Genomic DNA, 25,457 nt, shown 5'->3' on the forward strand with positions numbered 1-25,457 from the left:
GATCAGGAAAAGCATCATTGGCTATTTTGAGAAGTATTGATTCCCCCCTCCCCTTAATTTCAATTACCCAGAGCACTGTGGCAGGGAGAGAAAGACCCTAAGGGAGAAATCACTTGGCTCTGGAGTGTCTGCTCTCTACATGGGTAGGCTTCATGACTGACTTCCAATCTGATTTTGGGAAGATGACTAACGCTTGAACCCAGTCTGGAAACTTCTTTTCTCCATCCATCTCCACAATGAATACTATTTTTATGAGGCATTTTGGCTAGCTGTGGTGAAAAACTTCCTTCCACTTGCCTGGCCATTGCCAAGGCTCAGTAGAGACTGTTCCAGAATTACTGATGCTGAGGGGGAGTTTCCCACCCAGGCTGACAAACAATGGAGTGGTAGATGTTGGCAGTGTCTGCATTCGGAGAGCCTCTTCTTCCAGGGACAAGGGGATTACACTTTCCTGACTCTATGAAGTCTGATGTAGCCATGTGCCAGAGTTTTGCCCATGAAACATAAGCAGAGGGGACATGTGTCACTTCTGTGTGGAAGAGTATACAACTGGCCTATGAATCCCCAAATTTCTTCCTCCTAAATGTTATCTGACAGGCTACAATAAACCTGATTTCCTATGGACCTGCAATGGTTGTACAGTATGAATAAGAAATAAACCTTTAGTTCTCTAAACCACTGAGATGTCAGGGGTATTTGTTACTATGACATAACCTAGCGTACCCTGCCTAGTACAAAAGACTTAAGAAATAGACATTCCTGCTCTGTGGAGGCAGGGCTTGAAAACCTCTTTTTTTTTTTTCTACCTGATTCTAGTTCATGTCTTGACTTTAAAAAATTACTGCAGTTTCAGCCTTTTAATGAAGGCTTTTGTCAGCAAGATGCTCAGAGCACAACAGAAAAGCACCAATCTGTCTCATTTAGTCAAATGCATCAAATGGTCAATGAAGTCAGATGCATGGATGAAGAAAGATGCTGAGCGGAATGGGGCAGGATAGTATCCCCAGCTGAAGGGAAATCCTGAGCAAGGAATGATTTCCTCAGAGGACTCATTTCCTTTAGCCACGTGTCTATCACTTGGCCAATATAGACACTGGTAAAACATGCTATTTATTTCAGGTAGAAATTTAGATGTATAATACAAACAAGAAACAAACCTTCAGGACTTTAAGGCCGTGAGGTGTCAGGGGTATTTGTTACTGCAGCATAACCTAGAGGGAAGGACAGGGGCAGAGCAGGAGAGCTACCTGCTGGGTGCACCATGATGGTAGGCCCATCTGCCAAGAGACCAGACACAGTTGGGCCTGGCTTTGATTAGAAGTCCCTGGGCAGAGAAGGGTCTTTTCTTTATAAGATCCATTTTTCTAATGTTTCCCTTTGGGCATCTGAATTTGGGGATGTTTTTATTATTTGCATTGAGTAAGCTGAGTGAGTGGGTGACACTGTTTGCTTTCTCTGAGGAGGGGCAAGTGCACCTATGGGGCCCTTTGAGAATCCCATCCATTTCCAATGTTAAAGGAAATCACTCATAATGGGATTTAAACCAGTTTAACACCCATCAACCAGTCCACCCATGAGGAAACCTGAGATTGTGAGAAAAGCAGGTCAAAGCAAACAAGGACATTTCTACTTCTTCCTGGTGTGTAAACATCCCTACAGCTCTCTGGGTGCCTTAAAAAAAAAAGTTCATTTACCTATTTGTTGAACTTATTTTGCCAAACTTTTGCTATGGGACTTCAGAACACCAGGAGTATCATTAAGTTACAAACCTAATTAGAAATTGGAGACAGGGAGGGGTGTGGAGGGTGCCAGGGAACATTCAGGATCCCAGTCACTGGATTAATCAGTCCAAAATGAAGGGATCTGGCTGGCAGTGGCACCAGCTCTCTGAATGGCAGAGCAGGAGGTGCTCAGCTTGCTGACCTTTTTTTGTGGAGCAAACAGATGGCCATATTTTGCTCCAGATGCAAACACCTTACAGCTGTCTTCAGGGCCAGCTGGCAGGTGCCTTAGGATATGGATGTGCTGGTGAGGTCAGGTGAGCTCTGCAAGGCCTTTGTCCATGGAAGGGAGCAGCCTTCTGGTGAAAATCAGGTTTCAGAAAAGCAAGCTGTTAGGCTAGGTGTGGGGTTTGGGATAAGATAAGCCTGGGGTGGCATCCGGGATCTATCCCATACTGGCTGTGGAAACTAGTTAACAGCTCAGCTTCCTCCTTGGTCTATCGTTTATTGTGTCCTTACTGTATGCCAGGCACTAAGTGCTTTGAGTGATTAACTTGTGTCACCTGCACACAGACACCTGAGGAGTAACATCCCCCAGGTCAGGAGTCTCGGATTCAGGCCCGAGTCCTATGCCCAGACTCTTACCCTGTGCATGATAAAGCTTTGTCAATAGCAGGTCCCTTACTCCCAAGATAAGGCTTTGAGTTTCCAATAAGCCAATCTATGTGCAGCTTCAGTAAGTGATCAGTTCGTGGCCACTGCTGTTCTTGATCTTCACCTAATAAGTCCACACCGTCAAGGTTGGTCAATTCAACGATCGGGAGCACGCTCTGCAACTAAGTCCTCTCTTTTTCAAGGTCCTCTTCCTAACTGAGTTTTCATCTAACAAAGAGATCCAAACAGGGAAATCCTGCAAGGACCATCATTTCTCCCTGCAGCTCTCAGAGGAGGGATCTATTCTCCTTAAGAAGAGAGGCAAAGGAAGCCCCATAGCCATCAAACAGATGAAAGGCAGGGGCAACAGAATCCCATGTCCAGGCCCAGCCAGGTGAGCCTCCAGAGGAGCTGTCCCATGGGACCTCTCCTGCCACAGAAGCCCAATCCTACGAGCAACCCCTCCACTGCAGCCCTGCCGCACCTATTCTCAGGTTCCAACCAGATTTTGTTCCAGACTCTTCCTCCTGAGTTGCTTCCCCAGCTGCCACCAGGCTGCATGGGGGGAAGATAACTTCTTCCCGCACCCCCGCCCGCTACCCACATGAAGGTCCTCTGTGACCTACCTTGCTGCCTCCACATGAAGCCACTGCCTCTCCAGGCCCCCTGCTCTCAGCTTTGATTTTAGAAATATGTGGCTATATCCCTAGCCCCTCAACATTCAGGCTTCAGGTCATGTTCCTGCTTATTGAACAGTCCTAAAGCAAGGCTGTCTTTTATATTAAGTGAGGAAAATACAGGGAAGGCATTAAAGTATGGAGAATCCCTTCCTCAAAATATAGCCAAATCCACTTATCGATGACAAGTTTTTGGTCACAAAATTGGAAATTATAAAAATTGCTGGAAATTGTAGAATTCTGTGGCTGACTCCATAACAGAACACATGGTGTTCTTCTGCCCTCTCCTGGCAGGGAGCAGCACCAACAACCAACCTCGGGACCTTGGAGAAAGATGCAAACAAAGATGGTGACTCACAAAGCATCCTTCCATTTCCCAGAAACAGACCAGGAAGTCCCCTGTCAACTTGGAGTGAAGAAGACTGCCAATCATAAGATGCCCTGACAGAAGGGAAAAGCGCCCATCTGTCTTGCCTAGGGGAGGTAACAAACTGACAATGAGATAGGAACTGTAGATGATATTGTTTCACACTGAGCCTTGAAGGGTGAGCAAATATGTTAACAGAATGGGATGGGAACAGCATTCTAGGCTGAAGGAATAGCCTAATCAAGCTGAGTGTTCTGAGAGTATACAAGTAAACCCCACCCTGCCAAGCTACCTGTCTATCACATCTTTGGTTATTCTGGGCACTGAGAAAAGAGATCCAAATGATGGTACTTGCAGGATTTCCCTGTTTGGATCTCTTTCTCATTGGGGAGCTGGGTGAGAGCAATCTTGAAGTAGACACCTGCATGTTGGCTCAGGAGACCTGGGTTTTATATAGATGCACCCTTCACATTGGGTCCCTCTCCTTCCCTCTCTGGAACTCAGTTTCCTTAATGGGAATATGAAATATTTGGAAGAAAGTGATACCTGAGTTCTTTCTGGCTCAAATTGTGGTCATTCACAAGCTTGGTTCCAGGAGCCATGGATTATATGCCAAAGGCAGAGTATGTAGCCCAGCTACTTCAAGTTTCCCTCAGGTCAGCTTTCCCTTCCTTATCCTCCTCCCATCTCTTGTCCTGTGCTATAGCATTGAGAGCTGGCTTTCCTGACCCTACAAGCAAGATGACCGCTGGCTCCCTTCCTGGGTATTTCTCTAACCAACCCACCCTTCACGCTGCCTGCTGGGAGTGGGGTTCAAAAGGCCAGCCAGCTGCGGGAAGCAGTGGCATCCCACCACCTCCCAGCACTTGACAAGAATAAATAAGGCTGCACTTGATTTTATTTTCCACTTGGAAATCTGTAATGTCATTAGCTACAAGTAAATATATCAGTGCGATTAATGGAGTGAATCACAAAGCGACTTGATTGGATTTAAAACCACATTATTTCTTTGGGGTGAATTAGTAAATTTAGCACTGTCGAAAGGTGATAGATTGGGAACCCAGGGACTGAGAGTTCTTATTGATCCTGAGAACAGATCAGCATGAAAAGTTGGTATGGCTTCTCCCTTTTGTTTTCAGAGAGGAACTGCGGCTTCATTGCTCATTGAACTACACAGAAACGCAGTATTCCCTTTCAGGCACATGACAGAGTTTTTTCCACATGGGGTAGAAAGTGTCTCAGATGGTCTTCAAAGATCCCTGTCCCTCAGTATTCATGTCTGTGTGTAATTATCTCCTGCTTGACAGTGGAAGTGAACAAATGACTGGCTCCTAGCAAGCAGAGTTCAGCAGATGTCATCAGACGCCAATTCTAGATGAGGTTATAAAAAGACTGTGGCTCCTCATCTTAGGTGCTCTCTCTTACATTCTCTCTTTAGGTATTTGCTCCTGGTGAAGTACCCCTGTAGAGGTTCAGGGCTGTCAGCCTGGAAATGGACCTTCTAAGGTTACCAACACCAAAGGCATGAATTTGGAAGTGGATCCTTTCTCCACTAGGACTTGAGATGACTGCTGACTGGGCCAATGCCTTGATTGTAACCTGAGTAACTTAGAGCCAGAACCATCTAGCTAAGCTGCTCTTGTACTCTAGATCCACAGAAAAAAAATGAGAGATAAAAAATGCACAAGTCACTAAATTTGAGGTCATTTTTTCACACAGCAAATGAGTAAAAATCATATGTGTCATTTCTGAACACAAGTTTCAAGAGCCCTTGTGTAGTATGTCACAGACTGGCTTGCTGCCGTGGCAACTGTACAAGTTAGGGGTCAGGATGGAGCTTCTGTTATCCTAGAGCAATGAAACAAGTCCCATACTCTCTAACACCCCCAACCTATGTTGGACAGGGAGTGTGACCCAGATAAACTCTGGATGGATAAAAATCACTTAGATTTGGGAATTACTTGTGACCACAGCATCACCTAAGCCCACGCTGACTAGCACACTGTTCAATCACACAGGATCACAGAGCAAAGTAAGAAACACATTTGTTCTTCTGGTTAAGAACACAATAGGTTTCTCTTAAGATGGTTTCGAGCAGGGTGTTTCCTGACAAAGCCCATCACAACAGTGATTTTATAGAAAGCATTTTTAAGTCATCTGTCTCACTGATCCCAAAGGCAACTTGAACTTCACATTTCCAGAACAGGTGTTACAATTTTCAGTTCAGCAAGGAAGGCTTTCATACAGTTAATGGGCCAACTTGCAATGAGTAAATGCCAGGCATTTCCTTCCACATATACCCTCTCACTTAATTCTTAAAGAGAGTTCTGGGGCAGATGTGATTATTGAATTGCTTAATTTACAGATGAGGAAAATAAAATACAGATCTGAAGAATGAAAGCCAGCCTGTGGCACTGTGGAAGGTGGTGGAACCTTTAGCGTTGGGGCCTGATGGAAGGAAGCTAAGTCATGTGTCCCAGTAGGGGATATTGGGACTTTGATCTCTTTCTCTCTTTCTCTCTGCCTTCACTTCCTGGCTGCCATGAGGTGAACGGCTCTGCTCTCACCATGATGTGCTTCCTCACCACAAGCTCAAAAGCAATGAGCCAACTGATCACAGATCAGCTCCTGAAACCATGAGACAAAGTAAACGTTTCCTGTTTTCAGGTCGATTACCTCAGGTGTTTGTCACAGTACCAGAAGGCTGACTAATACAGGGCTGTAGCTTAGTAGGAAGGTTTTAGAAGCCTAGAGGCTGAAGACTCCTTTACGAGGAAGGAAATGCTCACACGTGGTGGTTAGAAATCAAGGTCTGCTCCTTACTTGTGTCAATGAAGACTGCATCCATGTAGATTTTGGTACAGAAAGAGCCCAGAATAAATCCACAGGCAGGTCCAAATACCAACATTGTGAACAGGATTCCTGAAAGAAGACGAAAGGTTAGATTAAAATCAGAAGCTATTTAGTAAGCAAATCATCAAAGGTCAAGGAGATCATTTTATGTTGATCAGATGAGATGTCTGATTATTACAAATGATCTTACAGGAATGAGTCTAAACATCTGAGAGGAGAAGATCCAGGATTTCTCATTTTCAGAAAATCCATTAAAGTCCTGCATATTATGCCAGGATTTTATATTATTTTGATAGATTGCTTTGACAGAGATATTTGTAGGCCATAGCACACATTCCTTTGGGGGACTTCACCCATAAATCAAACACATGAAAAAAAAAAAGATCCACATCTATCATTAATAGTTTTCCTGCCATCAACAACTTCAAAGGACTTTTATAATTTTGATTTTTGTGTTTATGTGGCTTTAGATAATTCATGGAATTCACGGTTTGCTAAGATTTCTCAGCACTCATTGTGCAAACTTTCTTGCAAAGTGAGAAAAAAAATGTAAGCCACAAATTATTTTCAAATGTAATGAAATGTTTATGTTCACTAAATTTAGCAAATAACAAAATTCACACAACGACATGCTTTGAGAAGAGCTAATTAGGCATTTTACTAATTTTGATTTTGTAAGCCCCACCCCACCCCATTTGTGTGTCACTGTCTTCTTGGCAGTTACAGTTGTTCTGAGCTCATTTGTCCACAAGATTTGAGAAGATGGCTGGCCCTGGTCCGTGTAGAATTATCTGATGGATCTAGTACCTGGAATTTTGTACAAAACTTTTGAATGATCCTAGGAAAAGTACTGATTCCAAACGAAAACCCACAGGCTGTATCTGTTTAACTCAGCTTCCTTTTTGATAGATATTTCCTGAATGCTGACTGTTCCCCAGGTCCTGGCCTTCCCTTGAGCTGCTGATCCTGGGGCTGCAGGGCCCAGTGGGCCTGCAAAAGCTCTGGCAGCTCAGGTGGACAGTGGCCTGCAGATGCAGATGGGTGAGCAAGGAGCAACCAAGAGTTGCTCCAGCTCCTCTGGAAGAGGGCTAGGTTTCCATACAACTTGGAGTTGAAAAGGGTAGGGAACAATTTTTTTCTTTTTCTTTTTCTTTTTCTTTTTTGTGTGAGAAGACCATTTCCAGAGATTCAGTTGGACTCTCTGGGGGTCACTTTCTAAGTGGCTCTTCCTCAGGGAGACATCACCAGGAGGCACCGTTTCCGCTTCACCAATATCCCAGGGCAGCACCTCAGATAGTGCAGCTGCAGAGGGCACAGCCCTGCGTCTTCAGGGAGAGTTGGTTCCTGAGGTGTGAGACTGACCATGGATTTACTTCTGAATTTGCGTCTGTGGCTCTCCACTGAATTAATTCTGTCAATCTGTGATTTTGTTCTTACTCATTTAGCAAAATCACCTCAAATGTTCTGCTTAAACGGATGAGAAACAGATGATCTCAGGCACTAAGATCCAGGATCCCTGTGTGAATAGGTAGTGCTTCAGGCCCAGGAGAAAATGTTCTTTTGCAGCCTAGTGCTGCCCCCTGCTGTCCTCCAGGCTCCTTTACACGAAGGCTGCCTGAGAAATGTGAAGACGTCTTTCTTTCTTTTACCCTGTGTAATGGAAAGCACTTTACACACAGTCTCCTCCAATCCTTTCAATGACTCAAGGGTGAATTTACTGTGCTCCCTTCACAGCAGAAGGAATGGGATCCCAGAAATCCCATGCCTTGCCGGCAGCACACATCCAAAAGGAGAGGGATGCTTCTGAAGCCAAGTTTCCAGACCCACTGAGGGAAGAGTGCAGGTGAAGGCAGGAACCTGGGTCCAAATCCCAGCTCCACCATGTCCTAGCTCTGTGAACCTTGGACAAGGTACTCCTTGTACCGTTTCCTCATCTGTAAAATGAGCGTAATATGAGAGCAGCTTCATGGGGCTATGGTCAGGATTGAATGACCTACTATTTACAAAAGCACTTAGAATAGTGCCTGGTACATAGCACACAGCAAGAGCCATAGAAGTGCCCATTAGACAGATGACACCTGTCTCTTCCTACAGTGAAGGGCCAGTGTGCACCCAGGTCCCTGGAACCCCTCCTTCCAGAGCTCATGTCACAGACAGATGACACCTGTCTCTCTTCCTACAATAAAGGCCAGTGTGCACCCAGGTCCCTGGTCCCCCTCCTTCTAGAACTCATGTCACCTCTGTGCCTCACTCCTGAGGCCATCCTCAGGGAGATGAGCTCCAGCTGAGAACAGGCCAGGCCAGGAGAGGATGCCTACTGGGAAGGAGCAGAGGTCAGTTTCCCCAGGACACAGATAGACTGAGTGGCCAGAGTCTACTCTCTGCTTGGACACTGCTGGCCAAGCATAATGGAAAGCTAACCCGGAAGTCACACACTACTCATGGAACTCCTCCTCCAAGGTAGCTGGTGGTTTCAACAGTGGCTCACACCATGTTCTTTCAGATGACATCTGATCTTTACAGAGTTGAGTTTTCTGCAGTTGCTATGAGAAAAAGTACTTATGTAAATCAGTTGGAACAGGAAATGAGGATGACAAATCTAATCTGATTTCAAGGTTTGAGAAGCTATGTTATTTCCAGCCAGGACGCATGTCCCCTGTAAGAGATTAAGGTTAAAGATAAAAAGAGTTTTATTTAATGTATGTGTATTATTTTTTCAAATAGCTACTATGTTGTTAGGACATAATAGCAAGTTTGAGCCTAACTGCTTAATAAATAAGACAATCAGCTAATTCATGCAGATTCACTGAAAAATATAGTTGAGACACTGTCAAAGTGAAACGGGGAAGTTTGGGAACTACAGTTGCAAATTTTCCTGAAAAGCTGATTATCTCAACCTGTGCTCAGAGGTTGAAGGGGTTTCTGGATGTGCCAGATTAGCCCAAGTAGGGACTGTGAGAAATTCCTGCAGGAAATGGCACCCTGCTTGTGAGCTTGCCTCCCCCCATGCTAGACAGTCTTTCATTGAGCACCAGCTGCTTTGAAGCCCTGGGGAAGAAGAGATGAACTGGTCAAAGAGATCCTGCCCTCAAGAAACTTGCTGTTTTATTGGAGAGACTACCGACCACTGTTAGTGGATCAAAAAATATGTTATCAAACACCTAGCATATGCCAGGCAGTATGATATGGCAGTGAATGGAACAGACAAAATCCCTGCCCTTGTGGGGTTTGCATTCTGCAGGATGAAAGGAATCAAACCGGCTTTTGGAATGCTGCCAGGAGCAGCTTAGGACAAGAATTGGATCGCCTTCCATTTCCATGCAATTTCCCTTCTCACTCCCTTTCCCTCCCACCTCTCATCCCTGTTTAATGTAAATCTTCTTCTCAAGCTCTTCGTCCCTACCCTGTCCTTGTTTACTCCCCTTATATCAAAGGAGTCATTTGGTATTTGTAGATCCTCAGGGTTATACAAAATGTCATATAAGAGGAAAGGAGGGGTAAGACAAGATAATACAAATGGAAGAAATGATTTACAGTAGAAGGGGTAGAGAGAGATAAGGGGAGGGGAGGGGAGGGGAGGGGAGGGGGGATAGTAGACAATAGGACAGACAGCAGAATACATCAGACACTAGAAAGGCAATATGTCAATCAATGGAAGGGAAACTGATGTGATACAGCAATTTGTATACGGGGTAAAAGCGGGAGTTCATAATCCACTTGAATCAAACCATGTAATATGATGTATTAAGAACTATGTAATGTTATGAATGACCAATAAAAAAAAATTATAAAGTAGGAAAATTATACCCATACCATTCAGCACTATGAAGAATAAATAATGTGCTCAATGCTGAAAAAAAAAAAAAAAGAATTGGAGACACAGAGAGATGCTCCGCCCCCACCTAGCCCTACAAGATGCAGGTGCTGCTGAGCCAGGTGTGCCTTGAAGGAGGAGGAGCGGACTCATGAGTTGACTCAGCCTCTGCTGGTAGGCAGAATGACAGCCTCAAAGATGTCCACAGCCACATCCCTGGAAACTGGGACTGTGGTCTTAAATGACTAAAGGGAATTAAGGTTGCAGATGGAATTAAAGTTTCTAATCAGGTAACCTTAAAGAGATTATACTGGATCATCCCCAACATAATCACAAGGGTCCTGTAAATGTGGAAGAGGGAGGCAGAGGTGTCAGCTGGAACTGTGGCGACAGAACCAGAAAGATGGCCTCATGAAAAAGACTGGACGAGTCACGCTGCCCATGAAGTGGTGGGGGCACAGGGGCCAAGCACTCAAACAGCCTCTAAAGGCTGGGAAAAGGCAAGAAAATGGATTTACCCCCCAGAAGCGACCTCAGCCCTGCCAAAAATTACCTTGATTTTAGTTTTAGTGAGACCCCGCGCTGACTTCTGACCTCCAGAAGTGTAAGATAAATCTGTGTTAAGTCACGTTTTTAGTAATTTATTAATAGCAGCAATAGGAAACTAATCCAATCATTAGGCAACTTGGGGAGTGCTGGGCTAAAGGCTAAGACACTTCCATCGCATAGCTGTGAACATGCATGCTGCAGGAAGCTGCAGGAAGCTCTTCTGTTATCTGACCACGAAACATTTTTTTGTATGTGGGTGGGTCACTTCTAAGACATGGTGTTGACTGGGGCGCAGTCCCAGAGACCCTGGGGAGTTAGGCTCCCCAAGATGGAGGTGGCTCCTTAATTATTTATATCCTTAGTTCTGCTGACACACAGTGGACACACTAACTCTCCACAGAATGTGGGAACAAGAGCACCAGCTACAGAAGCCATGGAGAGCGAGGAGGGAGTGACTTTCTTGATGACGGGCTATCCCTGTGCACCCTGAGGAGAGATGCAGAGCTGGACACAGACCCTGCCTGCCTCTCCTCACCCAGGGCTCTTTCTCAGGCCTCTATGCAAGGGGTTAGGGTTAGGACTGTGTACCCTTCAATGCAACGTGCCGCCATCTACACGCAATGCAGCCCTGGGGCTCACTACTGAGCCTTCACAAAGGGTCAGGTCACATGCATCTAGTCCAACAAGAATCTAAAAAATCCATCTGAAATTTTCTATTTGAAATTTACTGGTCCAGGAAGAATTATGCAAATTTATTAATGATACATGATAGTTAATGTATAGAAGTACTAGAAAATATTTTTTGCTTGTTTTTGGCATGTGACAAGCTGATTCTAAATTGTTTATTGAAACGCTGAGAGCCATGACCAGTCTAGATGCTTCTGAAGAACAGTTGCCAAGACTTGTCCCACTGGGTGTCAGGACTGCTTCCAAAGCTATGATGATGAAGACAGGGTGCTTTCAGCACAAAGAACAGCGAATGTCCCGATAAAGCAGAGGATGCAGCTCAGAAATCACCCTTACCTTTGCCGACATCTGATTTATGACAAGCTGTGTATATTTCAGTGTAGTAGGAGAAGGGATGGGACAACTAGAAATTTCATGTGTGTATGTGTGTGTGTGTGTGTGTGTGTGTGTGTGTGTGTGTATGTGTTTGTATATTACACATACATACACACATGGACAAATAAACTTGGGGGAGATCAGGATTGAACCCAAGGGCACTTTACCATCACCAGGCTTTTTTATGTTGGGACATGGTCTTGCTCAGTTGCTGAGGGTCTCACCTAGTTGCCCAGACTGACCTTGAACTTATAACCCTCCCGCCCCAGCTTCCCAGTCACTGAGATTACAGGTGTGCATCATTGAGTCTGGCTAACAACTTTAAATTATAAAGGAAAAACAAAAACTTCACCTTACAGCACAAGCAAAAATGAATTCCAGGCAAACTGGGGAACTTAGATGTAAAAAGGAAAACAACAAAACTTCTAGAAGATGAGAGAATAAAATGACTTCACAATTCTCACACAGAAGAAGCACTATCCATCAAAGGAAAAGGTGGAGAAGCTGATTTGCCTTACAGTTAAGAACTTCGCTCATCAGATTCATCAGAAGAGCCCACTAAGAATGTGGGAATGTGGAATAATAAATGTGCAACACATCTTTTTATAACACACCTAAAAATCAAGGGGCTCATATCTAAACTGTATAAAAACTATCAATTAATGAGAAAAAGTCAAACCAGTCAAGAAATGCCAGAAACCATAAGAGGAAATCTAATGGACAATAAAATATGAAAGGAAAGCTCGAAGGAATTCAGGGAACTGCAGATTCGAACCCCAGTGGAATACCACCCACTCTCCGCTGGCTGGATTCTGAGGACGCAAAGCATGGACGGGCAGGTGGGGTCCCCCATATCTTCCATACTGTTGGAGGAGTGTAAATTGAACACGCCAGCAAAACGTCAGTATCTGAAAAACTGCAGACAAAGTAACCCAAAGATCAACTAATTGATGGGTGCCATTGATTCTAACTCCCTGGAAGCACCCCACACAGAGTGCGCCTGCGTGTACTGGGAGACACACCCAAGAACAGTGAATACCAGCAGTTAGTTGAGATTCCCCAACCCCAGGACAAACAGACACCCATCGCCCAATCACAGTGGGACAGATAAATGTACTGGGATCTCTCTATACCCTGGAAACACTGCACAGCAAAGAAAACATCATCTCCTGGATGGCTATGCACAACAAATCATCAGAACCACAGATCGAGATATATTGCTGAGCAAAATGACGCAGCCGGCATGATGGAGAATTCAAGATAGCACAATTCTATAGAGAATTCAAGGCACACAAGCAAACTCTTCAGCGATCTGAAATTAGGGAGCTGGACTATAAAGAAATCCAGGCAAATGAATATTACAGAATCCTGGACCATGGTCTTGCTGCAGAGCAGGCAGGGGTCACATGTGAGAAAGGAGGAGCAGGGGCGGGGGGCGGGTGAGGGAAGGTCACTCTGGTGCTGATTTTGTGATTGATGTATTTACAGGCAACAAGAATGTGCACCATACAACAATGTTTAAGCTGTACGCTTATCTTTAATGCATGAAAACCCAATTGTGCACTTGTGATTCAAGTCCACACACGTACAAGACTATGTGCTGGGTGCTCACTGTGCCATGCTGAGGACTGGGGCTGTGTGATTTCGACCTGTCAGCTCACAATTCTTTCTAAAAGTGCAATGGATGGGGTGTCATCATCCCCAATTTATCCAGGGAAGTACAGAAGCTTAGAGATGCTTGGCAGCTTGTCCCATGACACATGATTTCTGGGTCTCCCCAGAGAACTCAATCACAAATAAGCAAGGCTGAGGAACAATGGCAGAGTCAAACCCCATACTTTACTATGCAAAGGCAGACACCTGAATGCATAGCAGGGTAACCAGAAATCAACATGAATGGCAGGGAGGCCCTTGCACAGTGGGGCTGGCATGGGTGTGGATTCCTGAGCCAACACTTATCTGCTGGGAGCCCTGCACCTGTGCTTCAGCCTCTCTGTGCTGGTGTCTGTCTCTGAGAAGGGTGGATGTAATAAGATATATTTTTTAGACTGTAGTGAAGAATACAGGAGAGCCGACATAGCAGCCCTGTGTGACTGGGGCACAGCAAAGAACTTCACTAACAGCTTCCATGATGCTCCATTGCTTTGCTCTGCATTAGAAGAACATGAGAAAAGGAAGACATTGTGGATCCCACTTTGATCCAGCCGTGTGTCTTGCAGCCAGCCTCCCTTGGAGGCCTGGTCTCCAAGGAGGTACCCTCGCTGGCTGGATACAGCAGGACACGCGGCATGTGTGGAGGGAATGTCGACCTTTCTCTCCAAACCTTCGTCTTTCTCTTTGTCAAAGTGCCATGCAGTCTAGTTTCCCTGAATTGCCTACAGAGGACAGAGGTACAGGCATCTGCCACCCTGTGGCATGAACTCTTGAAAGCAAAGGCCACTCAGCCATCTGCAAGCCCAGGGTCTGTACTTATGTCTCTACTCAGTTTGTAAATAGAACTGCTAGTGTTTCCTGGCCTCAGTTTCCCTGTGTAGGACAGTGCCAGTGCTCGCTGTGCCTCAGTTCCCCTCTGTGAAATGGGCTGAGGCCTCCTGGGGGTGGTTTCTGGGTGTGAATATACAGAAAGGGCTTTGCATTCATCTCTAGAACATACCAGCTCTCCACAAACATGAGCTGTATAATAAAAGTATCTGCCTTGCAGGAATGTTTGGAGATTTAAGTGATTAATGCATATCAAGGGCTTTCCACACAGCCTGGCATATAGTAACTGCTCAACAAACCTCAGCTATCATCATTACAAAGAAAATGGACACCTTGGCATCTCACATTGGTATCCACTTGGATGTGCCTTTCCAGTCTGTTTCTACCTATAATTTAAAAAATACTCAATAGCTCTCCTAATAATTGAAACACCCGGAAAAAATGTTAAAATATTTTCTAAAGTCTACCCTTCTGAAAACTAGAATTACTGACTTCAATAGAATTTCAGGTGTGATGGCACACGGCTTCAAGTGCCAGGCATTTGTGGCTGTCCTCCAGAGAGTGCCAGAGGAAAATCCCAACGCACTCAGGAAGCACTGCCCAGCCTCCAAACCCCGGCTCCCATCCTGTCCTTCCGTGGCAAGAAGGGCACCCAAGGACACTGAGGTCTCAGGTGACAGCCCGGACTTCTTAGCAGTGTCATAGAGCAGGGCAGGGGAAGGGCAGAGCTGAGACTTCTGCATGTGACATTCAGAGTCTGGCTGTGGTTATCTTAAGAGGATCCTGAGATTGGCTTGCTGTCATCTCAAGAAAACGACCTTCTCTCTCCAATAGCATCTTCCTGGGCTGGAATGCTCAGGTGAATACTTCCACCTCTTTGGAAGGCAAGTGATCTACTTAAATCTTTTGGTTTAATTATAAAAGTGATGCATTCAGAAAGCCCGGGGAAGGTAATCATCCTGCCATTCTAAAGCAACTGTTCAAGGCTTTCCCCATCCTTTGTACTGTATCTGAGACCAAACAACTTCTCCTGATTGCTGGCTAAGGACTATGAGGCTTTTTTTGTAGATGAGACAATAGAAGCTCAGAGCAGTCAGTCATCTGCTCTAAGGATACACAGCATGAACATGGTGGAGGTGGACATGACCTCAGGCCTCCAGGACCTAGTTCTTAGAATAGATGTCTCAGCATAAGAGAAAGGGCTTTAGAATCAGCTGACCTGATTCCAACCAGGTAGGCATCCTGGCTCACTTCTCAATTTCTGGATAACCGATTTTTTAGTTTTGTTTGGGAATGAGAATATCTACCTTGTGGGTCAGTGAGAAATGGATGTAATGTATGCAAAGCTTCTAATGCTGACACAAGATATAGATGCTTCCTGGAATTATCTTTGTGCCTCAGGAATGATGGGTCCAGGAGGGAAGGCCTGAATGGCTGGTCTAAGAGTGTGTCTGTTTCTGCAGCCAGGCTAAGCCTAGATGGTCCCTTCATTCCGGAAGAGGAGACTCAGGCTGGCTGTGGCTCTTTCCCACTAGAGGGCAGCACGAGCCTAAAAAAGAGAGATTCTGGCATGGGCAACATCCTCACTCTCCACTTCCCAACTGCTAGTGTCATCCCAGGTCAGAGCATCCCTTCTCTCAGCTCCCACCCACCTTGCATGCCCTCAGTTTATGCAAACATATTCCCCTAACTTGAAATCCACAGGCTCAAAGTTCTCCCCCCCAGAAGGTGTGTTCTGCCTCATACACACATGAATAAAACATGACCCATAAACAGCAAGAAGCCTGCAAAACATGCAATCCTTGCTTATCCAACGTCCACTGCCAACAGCCTGACAGCATTAAGTAAATGACCTTGCTTATGTCTGAAGAAGAGGTGCGGGGGGCAGGGAAAGAGGCAGTGCTGACCGTTTGTTGAACAAACAGTACAAGCCAGATATTGCACATAATTCATACAATAGAATTATCCCCACTGCAAAGTTAATACACGAAACAAAATGCTAATGCTGCTAAGGTCAGGTGCTCTGTAACAGTGACCGAGCTGGTCCCCTTCCCATGGCATCAGACCTGTTTATCTCTTAGGTAATATACCCGAATCTCAAATTCATTGGCACGTTGGAATCAACTGGGAAACAAAGTAAATACTAACCCCCAGGTCCTGCCATTTTAGATGCTGATTTTGCTGGTCTGAGAGACTACCTGGGTACTGGGATTTTTCCACAGTTCCAAGGTGATTTTATTTGCAGCTAGTTTGAGAAACCTTAGCAAATGAGCCCCTGACCTCGATAAAGCTTTAGTTCCTAACACTGAGCAAAGAAGCAGTTGGTATGTAAAATGCATTAAGGGCCATGGGAAAAGGAAGGATGTGGACACTCGCTGATTTCAGCCCCACAAAGCAGAGGGGCAGTTGGTCACTGAGCATGGCCAGACTTGAGGTCGCTGAGCATGATGGCAGAACCTCAATCTGTGCAGCCAGCCAAAGCAGCCCAGTATGCACCACCACTCTGCACACACGACTACAGATCAGCACCTAGCACACCAGCAGGGCCTTGGTGCTGTGCAGCATGGACTTGCTCATGCTGGTCCTCAGGCTGAACCCCTTCTGCAGGACCCTTTGCACAGTTAGATTCCTACTTGCCACTCTAGGTCTGCCTTAAAGACCACCTTCTCAAGGGTCCTTCCTAGATTTCCTCTCTTCTTCCTCCCACTTCCTTTTTTTGACAGCGCACTGGGCCTGAGACTTTTTCTAGAGTTCTGCTTACATTCTGCCTGGATTCAAAAGCCGAGTTCCATGTATTGGGCATTCCATAATTTTTAGTCTCAGGGAAGGTAGAAGAGCCTTTTTATATTCCCTCTTCCATAGGGGCACCATAGTCCCTGGCTCAAAGGAAGGACCCTGTGCTTATCTGCAGAACTGTGAAATGATTACTAACCCAGCCTGAGAGGCAGAAGTCCTACGTTATAGAGGACGATGCATTTGGAGAAAGTCCTCCAGGCCTCTTCGGGATGCTTAGGGTGGGTCAGCAAGTGGTCTGAGCTGCAGATTCTGCCCATCTTGGTTTCTCAGCTCAGCCAACAGAAGCTTCTATTCTTTCCCTCCAGCACTGGCATGTCCTTACACCTCTCTGTCTGACTGGCCTCTGGGCATCTGGATGTGATGCCTTCTTTGAACACAGCAGGTGCTGGGGAGCAGTGCTGGAGTGGCTGACTCCTCAAAGCCAAGTGAGAACATGCTATCCCCAGTCCCCTGCTGCAAAGCTCCTGGGAAGACGTGGGACTCAGGAGTGACAAGACCATGCTACCTGATGAAATGGGAAAACACTACTGGCAGAGGAAGGGTGGGGAAGCAGGAGCCCTACAGGCAGAAAACCCACCCAAATAAACAACAGAAGGGACCACGAGTGGTGAGCCCAGTGGGACCTCTTGGAAGCTCTTTCTCCACACCTGAGTATCGTTCCTGGCTTCCTGCTGTCCCTCTACCCCAACCTCCAGCAGGGGGCACTAGAGAGACAGCAGGGCCAGCAGTCAGGGCCACCCCAGGCCTTAGCAGCTTCATCTGTAAAATGGGACTATAACCTGCCCTGCTTATCTCCCATGAGGGGCTGAACTTTCTCCCCCAAGGCCATGTTGAAGCCCTAATCTCCAGTGCTGCAAAATGTGACGATATTTGGAGAGATCCTTTAAAGAAGTGGTTAAGTTAAAATGAAGTTCTTAGGATGGGTCCTAATCCAATGTGACTGGTGTCCTTGAAAAAAGAAATTGGACACAAGGAGAGATACCAATGTTGTGTACCGCAGAGGAAAGACCCTGTGAGGAAACGGGGAGAAGGCAGCCATTTGCATGCCCAGGAGTGAGGCCTTAGGTGCTATCCCTGCAAACTCCTTCATCTCAGATTTCCAGACAGCAGAACTATGAGAAAATTAGTTTCTGTTGTGTGAGTCCCCCAGCCTGAGGTACTCTGTCACAGGGTCCTAGAAAACATACAGCTCCTAAGACAATGTGCAACATTGTACTAGATAGTACTGGAAACTTTAGGGTACTGCCCAAATGGCACAGGACATTAGATGCATAAGGTAAGCTGAGGACTGTTAATTAAACTGTCCCAGACTGTCAGAAGTTGGGGGGGGCAGGGCGGGAATCAATATACAGCACATCCCTTTATGGACATCACTCCCTGATTAGGACCCGCCGGATGGAATTCTGGCTGGGAGCTCTCATATTGTCTTAGTATCTATGCACCATTCACTGCAGCCAGTAGGGGGCAGGCTCTGAAATCAGTTGCTGAAGGTTATACAAGACAAATCCTTTTCCTAAAAGCTGTGAGCTTCAGTGTGGTAGGAGAACTGCAGAGCATCAGACAAGGACAACATCCCACTCACAGCATAGGGCAAGAGTTGGTTTAAAAGCAGGTTTGCTGCTAGTGAGGATGGTGATGATTCTGGTGATGGTGCTGACCCCTCAAGGGCTGAGGGCTGGATCCCAGCACTTCCATGCACCATCCCATTCTCACCTCAACCCTATTAGCAGGTGTAAGAAAACTGAGGCACAGGGATATTAATTTACCCAATGATCTATGTACACTGAGAAGTTAAAAGAAGAGCTAAGATAGGGTTTAAGACAAGCAAGGAAGGAGGGGAAGAGTCTGGGAAAAAGCAGAAAAGTGGATGATACCAGGATGTGAGGCAGACATCCCTGGGAAAGAGCCCCTGGTGTAGATGAGCTGTGGCTTGGCACGGAGATCCTGTGGTCAGGCTGTGTTGGCCTGTTGCATGAAGCAGGTAGCACCTGGGCTCAGATGTGTCCTGCCCAAACTATATACTTGAAAGATAAACCCGGAGGCAGGATATGAAAGCAGTGGTGGGAGAGGAGCAAACAGGGAGCAGGGAGACCAATCAGATGCAGAGAATAGCTATGGGAATGTGGACTGATTAGCGGACTCCAGCTGATTTGGTGCCCAGATAATGCATGTTATGCCCCCTTCCACCACAAGGAGGTGCTGCATGCAGGCAACCCCTGCATCTGAAGTGGTTCAGAATCCAGCATCCTTGGTGGACTTTCTGGGCCTCAAGATAGCAGCTACCCCTTCTTCCTAGGCTGGCCACGTCTCAAAGAGAAGTTACCTGTTAAGTTCTAACCATCTTGCTACCTTCACAGGTATAGCCTGTAACTCTAAAGTGCTTTAGAAGCCATCATGAATTCTCTCCGTGGCCACAGGTGACTGGTGCAGTTGAGGTCACTGAGGCAGGGATGGGCTCTTGTCTCAGGGAGACAGCAGGACCTAGTATCAAAAGTCAGGTTCCCCCTACTAGCCAGCTCTGGGGATAGGCCCAGCACCAGCAGGCAGGGCTGCCACTGGTCAACACATAGTTCTTGGTAATTATTTCTTACCCTTATCCCCCAACGTGCTCAGGTATTCTCCAATGAGAGCAGAAAGCCCTCTGCTAAATGGGCCCAGCCCTACTGACACCGTGGCTAAGACAACAGCAAACCACTCTTCATCACATGCTTGCCTTGTTCTAGGTGCTTTGGACGTTATGTATGATCGAATCCTCACCACAACCCTGTGTCTTCACTTCTTGCTTACAAATGAAGAAACCAAGGCACAGAAATGTCAGATTACCAGTCTGGGTAACCTAATCTCATGTCCTGTGAGCCCTGATCGTGCACCTCCTCCCGCCTACCACTCAGCAAGGGGAGTGGCAGCAGGAGGCTGTGGCCCACGGAAATCCCAGGGAATGGTGTCTCCAGGGCACTGAAGACCCAGTCCAGGCTCAGCCCACCCATTGTTGAAGAGCTGAATATCTGGAGGGGGACAAAACTGGACTCAGATCACATGGGGCTCTCCTTGGGACTCCCTTGACAACCACAGTGTGGGGGGGCACCTCTGGCCCAGGCTGACCCACCCTCCACTCCACAAGTGTGTGCTCCACCGTCATGAAGCATTTCTTTTGGTCACCAGAGGGAGCCAGACACCTTCACATCCCAGGGGCACCTGCCTCAGTGGTGTGGTGAGAGTGTCCCAGTTCAAGGTCGGAGGGTCACTGCTCCTCTGAAGATGGCTCTCCTTCCTGGAGAAGGACATAGTGATCCAAAAGACTTTGGTCCACCTTTGGTCATGGGTGAAGGTCCTCACGCTTTGTCAGGAAAATGACCTTCTCCAAAATGCCTAATAGGGAAAGGAGGCCTTTGATTACCTAGACTTTGGGCCTCAGGCTCCTCAACTTCAATCTATACTTAATTAGGTTAATCTGTCTAAAAGCTGCCAACTCATATCCCCATGCTCATTTTATACAGTCAGGGGTCACCTACTTTATAACATCAAGATCAGACTGGCCAGCACTGTGTTGGGTTCTGGGCAGGCTGGGTGTGCTAGGATGAGCAGGATGGCCAGAAGCCTCCTGTGAAGTGCACTCTGCAGGGCAGAGCTGCCCAGATCCCTGTTTGGGATTCAGGAGGCCAGTGGATCCCAAACCTGGTTTGAGCAAAGAGAATCAGGCACTGTGAGCAAGGTGGGTGGCTAGTGGTAGGCTCCTAGGCACTATTCAGGCCTAGAACCCTGAATAGGAGGTCCCATGTTGGGGCAAATGACAGAAGTGCAGTGATCATGTACAGAGCACAAGAATTCTGGAATGAGGCAGAAATCCCACCATCAAAACTAGATCTGCTTCTGAAAGAATCGATATCAACAAGCCCGGGAATGTGGGCTGCAGCTATAGAAATCCCTCCTGTCCAAAGTCAGAGCTGGTGTCCCAAGGTCCCAACCCAGACAAGACTGTAGAGGTAACAGCCAGGTGAACCAGCTGCATGGAACAGCTTTAATTCTCACTGCTTCCAATCTCACCTCCAATGGTGTCACTACACCATGGGATTTGTTTGAAGAACTGTGGAAAACAGTCAAAATGCATGAGAAATGCAAATTTCACCCTGATTTACCATGAAGGGGGACACGGCTGCTTGCTAACATGACTGATGATTCTGAAGCCTGGCAAAATCCAAGGATGGATTATTAAACCCTGGATTTATATGTTCTGCAAGAAGGGAGCCATCACTGTCAGATGCCGACACGGTGCGGCAGAAAAAGGTCAGGCCACACCAACTTCATTTCCTTTGCAGTTTTCTGATAGGTTGGGAGGTTGATTTGAGTAGAGAGAAGTCATGACCACATGATGCTGGGAGGCAAGAGCTGGCTGGACAAAGTCACTTGCTCACCACTCAGGAGAAGGGAACTGCACGCTACTGGGGTGAGAGCTGGATGAACCACCTCGAACTAGCAGAGCAGGTGCCTGAAGTTCTGTCAGGAAAGATGAAGGTCTTGGGTGGCCTGGTGTGCCAGGCAGCTCTCTCCTGTGGTGTTATCTGCATATGGAATGAACACATTACACCCATTCGAGAAGGAAGGTTAAGATAGAAGAGGCAGATCAAGAATTCCAGATCAGTACGACAGGCTCAATCCAGGATGAGGTGCAGCCAGCAGTCACCCACAGGAGCTGGAGGAGTGGTGGGGGAGGGATGGTGCATGAGATCTTCCAGGCAGGAGGAGTTTCAGCTGACTGGAGTCTCAGTGCGCATCCCCACCAGGGAAGCAGTTATCCCAAACTCCAAAACACCCTGGATGGCATTGACAGAGTCTGGGGTACAAGAGAGTGGCCCCCTTATTCTCTCATGGTCAGCACAGGACATGACATTGAGAGACGGCTGTGCCATACTGGATTATGTGCCAGAAGGGCACCTGGGAGAGAGCGATTGAGAAGTCATGCGCTCAATGGCCTCATAAAGAAGGGTGAGTAAGAGGCATGACTGAAGCTCTGCCATGGGAACAAGAAGCCAAAGCAGGTGCAGGATGTGGTTGTAATGAAGCAGGTGATAAGGAACACTGGGCACAGGTGGACTTGATGTCACAGGAGGTAGCGAGCTCCTCACCACTGGGGGAGTTCGAGTGGAGGCCAAGTTGGAGGGGTAGTCCTTCCTCTTGGGTTACAGGAAGGCAGACAAGATGGTCCTACAGTCCTAGACTGACATTTTCACCTGAGCACACTGCCAGCAATTTCACAGCCTCTCACCAGCTCAGGCGAACAGAGGACTTGAATCCTCATGACTGCCCAACAGGCACAGGGGTGAAGTACTTTGGCGAAGGGGCAGAAGAGTGGAGTGGGGGGTGGCAGAACATAGCAAGTGCCCACCAGAAGCTGTGCCACCCCCTGGCTGCCCCATCACTCCTCCTGTCTGCTCACTCAAGATTCCCAGGCTGAATCAACACCAGCCACTGGACTTGCCTGTGCTTCAGGCCCGGAGGATGGCTTTCCTGGAAAACCCTTCTATGCAGACAGTGATTTTCTCTGGAGAAACCTGAGAGATGGGATTTCAGCTTGGAATGGAAGACAGGGGAGAGGAATTGCTGAGCCATGTCTACTTTTGGAAAGACAACAGGACATATGGGTAGTAGATCATCAGACCCTGCCACATCCACCAGAGCAGTCACCATGGAAGGTCCCCAGGGCCCATCGGAGAACAGAACAGGAGCAAGTATTCCCACAGTTGAAACCAACATAATGAACCTTGTTTTCTTGGGATATCATTTCTGGCTCTGATTGGAGATGGAGAAGAAGGACGAGATAGTTGGGACAAAAAAAAAACAAAAAACAACAACAATCCGAGCCTCTTTAAGTATTTCTTGTAAGGAGGGTGGCTGTCTAGTTCCAACACTTGACAGGCTGGCTGAGAGAGGACTGTTCCTCTAGAACAGTGGTTCCCAATCAGGGCAATTATGACCTGAGGGCATTTGGCCACATCTGCAGACATGTTTGTCTTAACAGGGTGAGGGATCCCACTGGCATCCAGTGGGTAGGAGCCAGGGATACTGCTGACCACGCTATAGTGTACAGGACAGTCCCTGCAATGGGAATTATCTAGCCTAGACCATCACCAGTGCCAAGGCCGGGAAACTCAGCTTTATAGTAACCCAGATGCAGCTGCTCTTGGCACTGTGCCTGGCCCACATTCAACCAGTGGTGTGAACCAAGTGGCGACTCATGAGGTGGAGGCAGGAGGATCACGAGTTCAAGGCCAGCCTCAGTAACTCAGCAAGACCTTAAACAACTTAGTGAGACCTGTCTCAAAATAAAAAAAAATGGGTTGGAGATGTGGCTCAGTGGTTAAGCACCTCTGGGTTCAATCCCTAGTACCAAAACAACAACGATAAAAATAAAAACAAACAAATAACAACAACAAAAAACACAACTAGTTGTGTGAGCAGGCAGGGAGGGACTGGTGCAGGTGTGGGAGACTCCAGGGATCTATTTAATACAAACTGGCACTTAGGACGGAATAGGCTTGAGGAGAATCCTCTTCTCTGTCAGAGTAAGAGCTAAAAATACGAACCTTATAATGCTAGAACTTGTTCTGGATTTTTTTTTTTTCATTTTGTCTTTTGGGACATCCCAACACCTTTTTATTTTAAGACAAGGTCTTGCTCAGTTGCTGAGGCTGGCCTCAAATTTGCAATCCTCCTGCCTCAGCTTCCTGGATTTTTGGAATTATAGGCCTGCACCACCATGCCTGGCTGGATTTTCTTTGAAAGCCAGAATAAACCTTCTCACCTGCTGGTTCCTGGACTTAGTCTTCTGTGAAGTCAGAAGCAGTCCTGTGATAGCTGCCACCTTTCCACGGGATGACAGTGTCCTAGGAGGAAGAGCCTCATTATGACCTGATGACTCTCCATCTCATTCTGACCCCCTGTCAACACTGTAGATGGACCATACTATCTCATTTCCACATATGATAAGACCTAGACATCAAGTTGTCTTGCCCAAGCCTCCTGCAACCCGCCCTAGCCCGCTTCTTAGGACTTTCCATGTCTCCCAAGCTCTGTCAAAGCTCTAGTTTTTATACTGAGCTCCTTGGTGCAGGGGTGACTCTGCAGAAGGGTGGAGAGAGCTGAAGATGTGAAGGTTCAGATTCTGATATAACCAGGGCAAGCCTATCCCTTCTCCAGCCTGCTGTGTAGACTTCTGGGTGAAGTTCTTGTAGGGGTCTGAATGACAGTTTCCAAGAAGACACAGCAACAACCCAAATATGAGAATGCATCCTTATTTGGGGACAGGGTCTCTGCAGATGGAATTAGGAATTCTGGGATGAGGTTATCCTGAATTACCCAAGTGGGCTCACAAAATCAGGAGTCCCCCATACACAAAGAGATGGGGGAAAAGAACAGCAGTATGAAAGCAGTCAACAAGCCAAGGAACCTCTGGATCCACCAAAAGCAGGAAGAGCACAGCGAGATTCTCTCCTGGAGCTTTTGAAGGGAGTGAAGCCCTGCTAACACCTTAATTTTTGATCTGATCTCTAGAACCATGAGAATAAATTTCTCTTACTCTAGGTCACCAAGTTTGGGGTCATTTGTTGTAGCAGCTTCAGGAAAGAAATACAGTTTTCCTTTTAATACAGTTTTATTAAAAAAAAAAGTCCTATTGCCCAAATTTGGAAGTCAAGACTCCTAATCTTGATATTCTATTTATTTTAGTCCAAGTCAGGGGCATACCAGACCGATGTTAAATGAAAGTGGAATAAATGATGGTTGGAATGTTGGTTAGAGGTTGAGTTTGGTTAAATCATCTTATATGATTCAAAATTCAGGGGAAGGAAAGAAACACGAAGGGTGGTTATGCTTACTAGTTTCTCGTTGTTCCAAAAGGCCTTTGTTTTGCACCATCCAAAAATCCTTTGAAACTTATTAACTCACTGGAAAGCTGTTGGGATCCATGAAGGGAAAGGAGAAGTACTTTGCTACCCAGGTGATTCCCACAGACAGCTTCACAGGTAAGACCTGATTTGTGCCACTAACTGCACCCTCAGGGACAACTGAAAAAAAATGGACCCCTGGTTCAGAGTCTTCCCAGGTCCTAAGCAAGTTACTCAGCAGAAGGAACAAGAGGCTGGCGCATCCAGGCCCCAAATCATGACTAAAACCCATCCAGTGTCATTTGCCTGCCAGAAACAACTCTGCAAATGCAGACACAAATGGCCTGTCATCATAGTAAATCAGAGAAGGCTCAGTGCTTCATTTCAAGATGGGGACACCGAGCGCGCAGGACTTGAAGTGATGTGTCCCAGAACTAACAACTGAAAAATCAGGGCCAGAAGAGAGGCCACAGCCTGCCCAAGGAACCGCTGCTCTGTCATAGTGGCCGGTACTGTCAGCTGTCACCTATGCTACTAAGCTGGTATCATCCATCAGAAAGAGCTCTTGGTGTCACCATTCACTTTGCAAAACCTAACATGAGA

General features: G+C 46.6%; 1 protein-coding gene across 2 annotated transcripts in view; it reads right to left on the reverse strand.

The window, feature by feature from the left end:
• The window catches only part of LOC144252002 (solute carrier organic anion transporter family member 3A1-like), a 304,020-nt gene that overhangs the window by 65,564 nt on the left and 212,999 nt on the right, over positions 1–25,457 (reverse strand). For both annotated transcript variants that reach the window (XM_077794595.1, XM_077794594.1), the window contains exon 3: positions 6,243–6,341. In XM_077794595.1, coding sequence (XP_077650721.1) covers positions 6,243–6,341 — 99 coding nt within the window. The remainder of the gene's footprint in view (positions 1–6,242; positions 6,342–25,457) is intronic.

Source organism: Urocitellus parryii, unplaced genomic scaffold (assembly GCF_045843805.1).
Source record: "Urocitellus parryii isolate mUroPar1 unplaced genomic scaffold, mUroPar1.hap1 Scaffold_35, whole genome shotgun sequence".
Taxonomy (NCBI): Eukaryota; Metazoa; Chordata; class Mammalia; order Rodentia; family Sciuridae; genus Urocitellus; species Urocitellus parryii.